This window comes from Anguilla rostrata, chromosome 1 (genome assembly GCF_018555375.3).
Source record: "Anguilla rostrata isolate EN2019 chromosome 1, ASM1855537v3, whole genome shotgun sequence".
Classification (NCBI taxonomy): domain Eukaryota; kingdom Metazoa; phylum Chordata; class Actinopteri; order Anguilliformes; family Anguillidae; genus Anguilla; species Anguilla rostrata.
In genome coordinates, this window is record NC_057933.1 from 71,421,650 (window position 1) to 71,432,899 (window position 11,250).

General features: G+C 40.6%; 2 protein-coding genes across 3 annotated transcripts; both read left to right on the forward strand.

The window, feature by feature from the left end:
• Nucleotides 1-183: 183 nt before the first annotated feature.
• On the forward strand, nt 184-6,824 carry nop2 (NOP2 nucleolar protein homolog (yeast)). 2 transcript variants are annotated; one of them, XM_064309541.1, is made up of 16 exons: nt 184-202; nt 1,407-1,539; nt 1,690-1,732; nt 2,085-2,152; nt 2,398-2,684; nt 2,764-2,971; nt 3,170-3,369; nt 3,635-3,724; nt 3,855-3,942; nt 4,094-4,234; nt 4,421-4,560; nt 4,805-4,894; nt 5,008-5,130; nt 5,317-5,414; nt 5,761-5,903; nt 6,028-6,824. In XM_064309541.1, exons 2-16 carry the CDS (start codon nt 1,434-1,436, stop codon nt 6,429-6,431), a joined length of 2,229 nt encoding a protein of 742 aa, XP_064165611.1. In that variant the 5' UTR covers nt 184-202; nt 1,407-1,433; the 3' UTR covers nt 6,432-6,824. The 2 variants fall into 2 exon arrangements, with proteins under 2 accessions (XP_064165611.1, XP_064165604.1); XM_064309534.1 differs by lacking the exon at nt 184-202 and adding an exon at nt 209-397.
• Nucleotides 6,825-7,413: 589 nt separating this feature from the next.
• On the forward strand, nt 7,414-11,013 carry LOC135240769 (inhibitor of growth protein 4-like). Its single transcript, XM_064310691.1, has 8 exons — nt 7,414-7,530; nt 8,036-8,107; nt 8,310-8,476; nt 8,863-8,977; nt 9,342-9,456; nt 9,704-9,848; nt 9,947-10,008; nt 10,226-11,013. The coding sequence occupies exons 1-8, from the start codon at nt 7,494-7,496 to the stop codon at nt 10,263-10,265; spliced, it is 753 nt and encodes a 250-aa protein (XP_064166761.1). The 5' UTR covers nt 7,414-7,493; the 3' UTR covers nt 10,266-11,013.
• The last annotated feature ends 237 nt before the right edge of the window (nt 11,014-11,250 follow it).

Consider the following 11,250-nt stretch of genomic DNA (forward strand, 5'->3'; position numbering starts at 1 on the left):
GTACACAATATGCACGATAAATTATCTGGCGACAATTTACTGTCGCCAGATAACATTGACTGGGAAGTTTTTGTTTGTAGAGCGTTGTATATGAATGTCTATTCGAACCATCGGCTATAAACAAGTGATTTTTATGGTACTCAAGAACGCACAACGTCATAACGAGGCGACACAATCAACTTTCCCTATGGACAGGAAACACGTGAGTTTTCTTGTTCCGGGAACAAACGTGTGCGTAGAGTTGCATGTGCGTGTTTTTCATATGGTGCCGTAAGACTGCTAATCAGACATTGAAAATAAACCGTGGACCACCAACGAATATATTTTTTGAGAGAGAGTGGAGAAAGACGCAGTCAGAAGATTGCATAAATTACGGGATCGCCCGTATCTATAATAAGTAAGTTTTGTGTGGATCAGGATAACTTGGCTAAATTAGCAATCTCGCTGCGTTGAAGGTAGCCAGCGACATTTAAACGTTTTTTATTCGCTTATATCTTAGGCGTACATAAACGGCTGCTTGCTACTTTTATATCTTGTTAGATTTGTAAAACAAATAATGTACACCACTACATCATTAATAAGCCTCCTAACTACTGAATATATGCTACTTAGCACCGTTCTGGCACCAGTACATTCTGTCGCTCTGTTGGATACACTTGACAAGACACGTATAAAAAGTAATACAAATTTAAACTAGCTAATGTGATTTTCTGAGCAGTGGCAGTAAAGTATACATCAATTATTGGGGAAAGTCTGGACAATGTACCCACAATTATTAAAATTATAAATACGTGGACCCACGTGTGATGTGTAAGAAAGATCCGAGCCTAGGAACTTGAATACTGCTAAGAGATTGTTGAAGTTTGTTCAGATCGTTAAATCCCTGTCAAAACCTTTTATGTGCTGGATGCATGGATGTAATATATGCAACTTTAAGTTGTATGTTTTATGTTTTGCTCTTAGCTAGATAAACTCTTAGCTTGATCACATATTGTAACAAGTGGGGCAACACATTGATTTTTACACTCCCTCCTCAAGCAGTGACCAGCAATTCCAGCTAAGAGCAGCTGGGATTCTAAGGTTGTTTAAGACTGTTTGAACTGTTTTTGACACTTGTAGCTAGTCATAGCTGCTCTGTAGCTGGACAAAGCTGTTCTCTAGCTGGACTGAGCTGGTTAAGCTGGTGGTGAACTGGTGCACTAGCTGACTATGTAGGCTGGTCAGCTGGTGAACAGCTAGTTGACCAGCTACAAGACAGTGTCGAAAACAGTTGGAATTTTCAACAGGGGTGGCTGATACTTTTGAAATGTTCTTGTGTTTTGAACTTATTCCCCAACCATTTATTCATTCCTTTTAAAGTTTGTTTTATCTTGTGTATAACAGGCTGTCTTATTATGTTTCCACAGAAAGCCAGCACACAGTAGCTGTGAACCATGGGAAGGAAGTTGGATCCTACCAATAAGGTTAAGCGAGGACCAGGAAGAAAGGCGAGGAAACAGAAAGGAGCGGAGACTGAGCTTGCCAAATTCTTAGTGGAAGGTAGGATGTTCAGTTATACTTGTGCAAGTTTAAACACAAAAATGATAAGAAATTAGAGATCTCTGTCTGTAAACTGCTTTGTAGTTATTCTGTTCATGCACTTATGTGATGTTGTCAGTGGTAATGCATTTTGAATTATTTATTTTTCAGAGGACACAGAGCCAAAAAGACTGTCAAGCAGAGCAAGGAAACGGTAAGAATTAATTTGGCAGACCTTTTGGAAACTGAATGCAAGTTTTCTGCGAGGCCAGGAGTCTGAGCTTAAGTCCTGCTGTTCACATAGGCATGTTAATGTGTTGCGATGTTATACAGTGTAGGACAGGGCTCTACACTAACATATCTTTTTTTCCAAGGAGCACATATGCTCCTAAGTTGAGCAAGCTAGTTTAGGAGCACACTATGGCATCCCAATTAGTAGATGTGCTCCTAAATTATTTTTCCAGTTAGCACAGATGAATTCTCAGGAGCAAATTCTCATAAAATGGGAGCACTGTGTGGTTTTTTCTTATCTTCATTTTCTGATGATGATGATGGTTTTTATGCAGAGCTGCAAAGAGAACACAACCTTCCGTCCAGGCTACAGAAGAAACTGTAAAGAAGCAGCCACAGAAAGGTATCTGAATTTCATCACGTCTTCGCTCGCTGTCTGCACTCATTCATTCTTTGTGTGTCAAGATTTATTGCGATTTAATATCTGCTTTGGCGGTACTAAAATAAGGACTCATCTGAATGATGTCTGAGGTATATGCTGTTTGCTTTCCCTGTCTTTCTCAGAAATAGGGCACAATCATGTCTCTCTGCATCAGTCATTCTTCGACAGTATCAGACAGGCTTTCATTTTGTCTTTCTAATTCTTAGGATTCACCGATGAGAACAGTGAGTGGTTGAAACCTGCCAAGCGGAAGCGGCCTGTTGACGAGTCAGACGGTGAGGAGGACAGTGACAGCCAATGGGAGCAGGAAGAAGACGAGGAAGAGGATAATACGGGAGCAGGACTTAAAGCAAAGGAAGCTAAGGAAGATGAGGAGGAGAAGGAGGAGGATGGTGGGGATGATGACAGTGACGATGATGAAGCAATGGTAGATGACTACGGTGCAATGGAGGACAGCAGTGAAGGAGAGGCGGATGATGCTGATGGAGAAGAGGTATGTACACTTCTGAAAATGAAGAGCACATTTGATTCTGCGCTTGTTCTGTTACTCACCTCCTACATGCTCCGATCAGCTGCTCCCCATTGAGAGAGCTGCCAGGAAACAGAAGAAGCTGGAGGCGGCCATGGAGCAGGACAGCGATGATGAGGAGGATGATGAGGGGGAGGAGGAGGAGGAGGAGAGTGGGAGCGAGCATGTGGATGAGGAGGACACCGTACAGGCCAATATTGATGAGCTGGACAGATTCAAGCTACCTGATTCTGAGGATAGAGAGAAAGAGGGTGAGAGTCTTTTGGGCTAATATAGTTTTCATTGGTTAATTCTTTATAGAACATTGACAGTTATGTTTGCTCTATGACTTCCTTTTTTAAATATTGCTTTTACAGTAGTTAGGTTTTTTTTTCTTGTTTTATGACTTAAAGTTCTCAGGTCAGTACCTTGCTGAACTTACCCTCCAACACTTCTTTTTTGTCTCTCAGGACTGTTGCCTATAGATCTGCAGTCGATCTATCAGCGAATTAAGGATAATGTGGATGTCCTCTCTAACTTCGCCAGCAAGAGAGAGGAGGGGAAAGAGAGGGCGGAATATCTCTCCCTCCTGAAAAAGGATCTGTCGACTTACTACAGCTATAATACCTTCCTCATTGAGAAACTGCTGGACATCTTCCCAGTGTCAGAAGTAAATGCAGTGACCATGGCACCTCATACAGTGTTGTGCTGAATTTATTATTTTTTAAATTTTGTTTTACGAAAATGTATCAATTTTTTGTTCTGTTGATACACATCGGGGCACTGTTCAATGTTGGCAGTTTTAATAAAATGGAATAAATTATGTTTTTACATACCAAGATTCCGTTTGCCACAATTGTATGGTCGAGTCATTTGCATTAAGTGAGTGTTGTCTGATATTTATCAATCTGCACTTTTTTATTCCTTTTTTGTAGTTGATCGATTTCCTGGAGGCTAATGAAATTCATCGACCGGTCACTATTCGAACGAATACCCTGAAGACAAGGAGGCGGGACTTGGCTCAGGTAATCAGTCAGACTTAAAAATAACTCTGACAAAGGGAATATGTTATACTAAAGTCATATTCTGTTTTATCACAAAGATGGCAGCGGTGGAATGTTTCAGTTACATTCTCCATTGCCTCCTTTCTTTCAGGCCCTGATCAACAGAGGGGTGAACCTTGACCCCTTAGGAAAGTGGTCTAAAGTGGGCCTGGTCATATTTGACTCCTCTGTACCTATAGGTGAATCTCATTTTTTCTTCTTTTCTTTTTTCTGTAGCATTCAGGCCTGTCTTTACCTAAGTTAACTATTTCAGTAAGACCTAATGTTGACTGGATAAAATTGATCAGTCCTGCTTTCTGTACTAACGTCTCCAATCTGTCTTGGTCCTAGGTGCAACACCGGAGTACTTAGCTGGTCAGTACATGCTTCAGGGTGCCTCTAGTCTGTTGCCGGTCATGGCGCTTTCTCCCCAGGAGGGGGAGTCAGTACTTGACATGAGTTGTGCTCCAGCAGGGAAGACCACGTATATGGGTATGTGTCTGCTTTTAAATTGGTGTATTTACAAAACAAAATGAACCAAGCCTTATTGGTTTGATTTTCAGTGGTATGGTACCCTTCAGATGTTGGATAGGATTTAGCAAATTCTTTATGTTGTGTCTACTGAAACACTTTCAGTAACTCCACCCAAGCTCACACTCATTATTGCTTTGCCTCTAGCTCAATTGATGAGGAATACCGGTGTGATCGTGGCTAACGATGCGAGTGCAGAGAGATTAAAGAGTGTGGTGGGCAACATCCATCGTCTGGGTGTCACCAACACGGTCATTTGCAACTACGACGGCAGACAGTTTCCTAAGGTACATTCCCTGTCCCTCATTTTTGGTTGTTTCTGTGAGGTAACTGTGTAGTTGTTTTGGTCTGCATGTGATCAGTGGGCATAATCACTGTGTGAGGTAATGTTTTGGTCAAGTGTACTCTTGAATTTTTATGACACTATGAAGACCATTGGCACTTGCAGCATGCTCTGTGATTTGATTTTCATGGATGACAGTTATTTATGTCGTACATCCTGATTACATTTGTTATGTATTTCATTGACAGGTGATGGGTGGGTTTGATCGAGTATTGCTGGATGCCCCTTGCTCTGGTACTGGAGTTATTTCCAAAGATCCAGCTGTGAAAACCAGTAAGGTAACGTATCCCCAGAATGTTCTGTTTTTGAATCTCTTGGTGAGATTCGTATGGCCCATTTTGTTGGGTATTTGGAGCTAATTTAGGGTCTTTCTCTCTCTTTTCCTTTTCAGGACGAGGCTGATATACAGCGCAGTGCCCACTTGCAAAAAGAGCTCATTCTGTCAGCCATCGATTCCCTCAATGCAGAGTCTAAAACCGGTGGTTACCTGGTCTACTGCACCTGTTCCATCATGGTGAGTATTTCGTGACTACCGCTCCCAGAGCTCTTTACTTACACTGTGTAAATCATATCACATCTGGGACCAGCTCATCGTAGTTCATGCCACGACTGTGTGCTATTAATACAAAATTGTACTTTTTGGTGCATTGATGATTACTGAACACTAGACTTAAGGGAATGATTGTGCTAATCGCTTCAGGTGGAAGAGAATGAATGGGTTGTGGACTATGCTCTGAAGAAAAGGAATGTCAAACTGGTACCCACTGGCCTGGACTTCGGCAAGGAGGGGTTTACAAGGTAAAGAAAGGATTTGGGTCAGAGTGACCGTGAGTGGACTCTGAAGAGGGGGGGGGGGAGACAGGATTTCAAGTGGAATCCAGATTAGAAATGTTTCATGACTTGGTGAATTGATGTTCACTTGAAGTTCACTTGTCCAGAATAGCTTTGAATAGAAAAAAACTGGTAGTTAACAGGGCTTTGAAACATATTGTCAGAGCTTGTATAAGTGATCAGAGAGCTGAGATGCACAGCCAAAGTCAGTAGAAAATAACCTGATCGTTTGGGAGTTTCAGTTACAGGGCCATGTTTGTATTCATCGCCTTGTGCCTTTGATCTTTCTTCACTGTTTCTTTTCTCTGCTCAGGTTCAAAGAACGCCGGTTCCACCCCTCCCTTCATCTCTCAAGGCGATTCTACCCTCACTCGCACAACATGGATGGATTCTTTGTGGCGAAACTGAAGAAATTCTCAAACACTGTTCCAGCCATGCCTGCTGGTGAACCTGCAGGTAAGGCTATCTCTATGTGGCCCACAATGAACCTGAATTATTTTGTTTATATGTTATTATTTGTGTCCTGTTCAGTTAGTGAATGGGTGCTGTGTTAACATTGACTTCTCTTTGGACTTTGCAGAGGAGGAGAATGTACCTGCTGAGACGGAGACTCCTGCACCATCAAAGGAAAGCCCTAAAAACCCAGGGTCAAAGGTCAAGGGCAAGAAACCACTCAAAGTCAAAGCAGGAATTGCAAAGGGAAAAGTTGCAACAAATGGAACTGTTGCAAAGAACCTCACCAAGAAGCCAACAGATGTGCTAAAAAAGAAAGGCATGAAAGATAGAAAGATGAAACCCAAGGTAGCCAAGGATGGGACAGAGACTGCAAAAGAACCAAAAGTAGAGGAGAAAAATGAGGGCAGCAGGTTTGAGAAAAAAAGTGATAAAAAGAGAAGGAAAAATCCCACGAAGGAAAGTAACAGAATGGGCAAGAACAAGTTTAAGAAGTTTAAGAAGATGCTGAAAAAAGAAGAAGTGGCGTGAGCAGCGCACAACTGTGATGGTAATCATGTGACATGCAGGCTAACATGTGAAGTGGGGAATTGTATTTGTAGACTGGATGGAGAACGGAAGGTGGACCCAATCACTGATCTCTATGCAGGGTTCAGATGGAGAGAGGTGTTGGAAAAACCTTGGGACTACCAGACTGCATCGTTCATTGCAACAATACTTCTGGGGGCATATTTTTATGTCCTGAGTTCAATATTTCACAATTCAACAGATGACTTGCATCTTTCCTGGAAAGATTTATATTTGTATGTATTTGTCCTAAAGATTGTCATACGATGTTGCCCTTAAGATTTTTTTTTAAAAGAATGCATTTGATTAATATTACTCTGTAAAAAGAATGAATAAATGTCATCTCTGTTTTCTTCAGTATCTGTGTACTTTTTGAGGTAGATTTCTTCATTAAAAAGTAAGAGGTTTGGGTTAATACATCATTCCTTTTTTATTCCCAATTGTATTACTAAAACTTTACAAAGAGAGGATGTGAGTATAAAATGATTTGACAATATTATAGTGCAGCAATGTATGTCATATTTTAACATTTGTGGCATACATTATCTTTTGTGCATCCTTTGAACATCTAAATCTGTTTTTGTGGCTTTATCATCCTGCTATTAAAGACTGCATTAGAGTTACAATGAGGTCAGACTATTATCTTTGCAACTTTCTGACGGGACCAACTGAAGTGATCAAGGGTGTAATATTGTTATTCTAGGTAACACTGCTGTAGTTCTCCACAGAGTACTTAATCTCAACTGAAACCCACAAATGAAGATTAGCTGTATTTTGTATACATTTAAGGTGATGGTAAAATGTGCTTGATAAGGGATTTAATTTTCTACTTTGTATCAATATATATTTCTTAATCACGTCCCTTGATGTGAGACATTTAGAGGCACTGTAGAAATTAGTGATAAATGGCTTTATAGACAAAGATGGCGATGACCATCAATCAACTTTTTTTTGGCCGTCAATCAACGGTTGCTGTCTCCCTTACTTCCTTTCTAACCGGAAGAGCTGTTGTTTTTGTTATCTAAAATGGCGGCGGGGATGTATTTAGAACACTACCTGGATAGTGAGTACATTTGTACTGTATATTTGCAATCAATTGTTAGATCGAGTGTACTACGATGTAAACGACAGTCTGGTTATTGTTACAAGCCAGTTACGTGGACTATACGCTTCGTTCAAATAAAACGGCTAGTTTAGCTTGACATTGTTGCATTAGCAAGCTAAGTTAACGCTAACATTACTGCACGCGTTACTGGCTTTATACTCTTCACAGCGTTTGCCACGCTGTTCGTTTCGAGTAACTAGTTTGTATTTGAATTATCAATTCGATGTACGCCTGTGCTTGTATTTGCATGTTAAAGTCACGTTTGTTTATTTGCGAAGTGGGACATTTCCGTGTCCATTCGCCAACAATGTGGCTTATAAGCAAACTAGCCTACTTGATGTGCAGAAATATTATGATGCGCGACACTGGATTGATAAGCAGCATTTGATTTTAACGGTTTTATGAAATGAGCTACATGGATAATTTTGTTTTTCTGGATAATAAGTCGATTACCTTTTTACAGGCATAGAGAATCTGCCGTTTGAGCTACAGAGGAATTTCCAACTGATGAGAGATTTGGACCAACGGACCGAGGGTGAGTGAGAATGAGACCAGTAGCAGTATCATTCTGTTGGGGGCTTCTGAGCATGCTTTTGTATGTATATGTTGGGATCTGGGCCGCCCTCTCAAAAAAGTATTCTCTTTGTCTGTGTCATGTCCATATTCACGCTTCGTGATGTTTGGAATGTTGACATCTTGTGCACTCAGTGCTACACCTACCTCTCCTTCCATTACAGACCTGAAGGGACAGATTGATTCGCTGGCACGAGAGTACACATCCAATGCACGGACGCTGTCTTCAGAACAGAAGCTATCCCTTCTGCGCCAAATCCAGCAATCCTATAGCAAGTGCAAAGAGTTTGGGGATGACAAAGTGCAGCTGGCTATGCAGACATATGAAATGGTCAGCAACCGGCACAAGCTGGAGCGCTGTGCTTCTTACAGTTTGATGAACCAATTGGTGTATTTCTTATATTTGTCTGGTTGGAGGTAGTAGTTTCCTTTGGGCCCTGTGGTCTGCAGTTGGCAACCATTAACACTTACCATGCAGCCTGTATGTGCACAGCTTTTAAGCACCATGAATGCATTTTCCTATCTGCTTTCACTATGTAATATTTTGTACGAATTACTCCTTATTAAACGTTGAGTTATCTGTGAACTGTGAAGTGTTTGATTATTGAGCTTGGTGCTATGAGTTATCCAGTTTAGACGTTATTGGTTTAGTGCTTGCAATCATGACAAAATAGGACATGCCCTGTGCTGTTATTAAGCTCAGTTTGCTTAATCCAGGTGGACAAACATATCCGGCGGCTAGACACAGACTTGGCCCGCTTTGAAGCAGACCTAAAGGAGAAGCAGATTGAGAGCACCGACTATGACTCCACCTCCAGCAAGGGAAAAAAGAGTGAGCGCCACAATTACATGTATTTGCGGTATATTGTTTTGCTATAACTTTACTACATTATATGTCAGAAGGTTCAAAGTGAGGAAAGAGCAAGTCGTGTATTTAGGTTTCTGTGAATTCTGTGATGACACACCCAATATGAAGGATGTCATATCGGGCCTGTCATCCATATTGTACATTATTTTGTATTTTAATCTGAACATTTGTTTGTACACTTATATTTTATCGACACGTTTATTGCAATTTGACTGTAAATGTAGTTGTTTCGAATTTTCTAAAAATTATTTATATTTTGTTTTTATTTCTGCCTGCAGTGCAATCTATAATAGACTTTTAAAATTCTATATCTTTTGGTTTCCCCCAGGTGAGTCACGAGGGCCCAAAGAGAAGAAAGTGGCTCGAACTCGGTCAAAGGTGAAGAACTCAGATGATGATGGCAGCCCCAAAAACGGACAGAAGAAAGTAAAGCTTATCCATACGTATGTATTTTTTAAAGTAATATTTCAGATGCTTCCTTAATATTTTAATGTACAATTTCCGCCTTGTTTTTACACATAGATCCATGTCGCCACTCTCAGTTTCAGTGTTCTCTACAAGCCTCCTTAGCTCTGTGATATTTCTAGTGTGTTTACTGATTAGATATAGCAATGCCCAAATACAGAAGCTATGTCTAGTCTGTCAGTACCTGTTTGCTGTTGTGTACAGTAATCCCTTTTCCATTGTCAGGGGGGAATTCAATGCTCCTGCAGTGAATTTCGGGAACGTCCACCCTTCCGATGTGCTGGACATGCCAGTGGATCCCAACGAGCCCACGTACTGCCTCTGTCACCAGGTGTCGTACGGAGAAATGATTGGCTGTGACAACACGGATGTGAGTGCAGGGAGATATTCAGTGCCGTCGCACCATTTAATAAAGCTGCTGTTGTATTAAGTGGCAGTTTGAGTTTAAACCCCGGCTTCGTTTTGCAGTGTTCCATTGAGTGGTTCCACTTTGCCTGCGTGGGACTGACAACCAAGCCCAGAGGAAAATGGTGAGAAGGGGCTTACAGGGATGGATGAGCCTAACTGCTGTACAAATTAAATAATGTGGTGATTTACTAAGCAAGTCTTTTAGATTAAAAAAGAGAACTAAAAACTAAGTCTAAGCAATGACATGACATACTATGTTACAGAACAGCTGTTGTTACTCACTGGTATATTCAACACCTGTTTTGCCAGTCCCTCAGTCTGCTCTGTTTTTCCCCCCAGGTACTGTCCACGCTGCTCTCAGGAAAGGAAAAAGAAGTAAATGGAGAAACATATTAAGGGACATAAAGTTAGAGAAGATGGGAAGAGAGGAGAGGGGATAAAGATGTTTTCCCCTCTCGCTGGGTAGTAGTAATGTATGGTTGGTCTTCCCACCTCTCAGCAGTTTTTGGTGCTCGTTTTCCCATATATTTACTTTCCCGTCTATCGGACACAGGGAAAGAACGTGATGGAGGAGTAGTTACAGCTGTAGTTTAATTTTTGGAATAATGGTTTTCAATGACTGCAAGGATGATAATCAAGGTTGTTATTGTGAGTGTGGATTTTCTTTTTTCTCCTTTTTTTTAACCAAGTTATTAGAAAACTGACAGTGGATCACAAGCAGCATTAATTTCCAGTGATCCCAACACTGATCTGGGCGTGACTGCCTTGTATGGTACTTAACAATATACTGTATTCTGTTGGTCAAGATTGTCCAAATGTAGTATGCAGAACTGGAATACTCTTTGAGGGATAGTACTGTGTGGTAGTATGCAACTACTCTTTACAGTACTGAACAATAGTCTGGTATGTCAATGGGTGCTGAATTATATTCATTTAAACAGTATTATGTTTGGAATGAAGTTATAAGGCCTTCGTTATACGACTGGACCACACTAATCTTACTGTACTTGATTGAACAAGGTTTGAATTGATTTGTGTAAGAAAAACGGCCAATGTAAATAATTAATATACCATTGAGAAAAAGTGTACATTTGTTTTGAACTGTTAAATACAACTACTAATGTGAATCATTTTGTGGCTGATTTATTCTGACAAGCACACAACCAAACATCAATTACTGTTTTTCAATCCATTAGCCTATATAAATAAATGGACTACAGTGCACTGTGGGAGCAAGTATTAAGTATTTAGTTGATGTACTTGATTATGTAATTTATGTGGGATTGCTAGTAAATGTAGATATTTTCTGTAACGATTCAAGTTCAATATGTATGTCCGTTAATAACCAAGCGTTTTTAATTCTA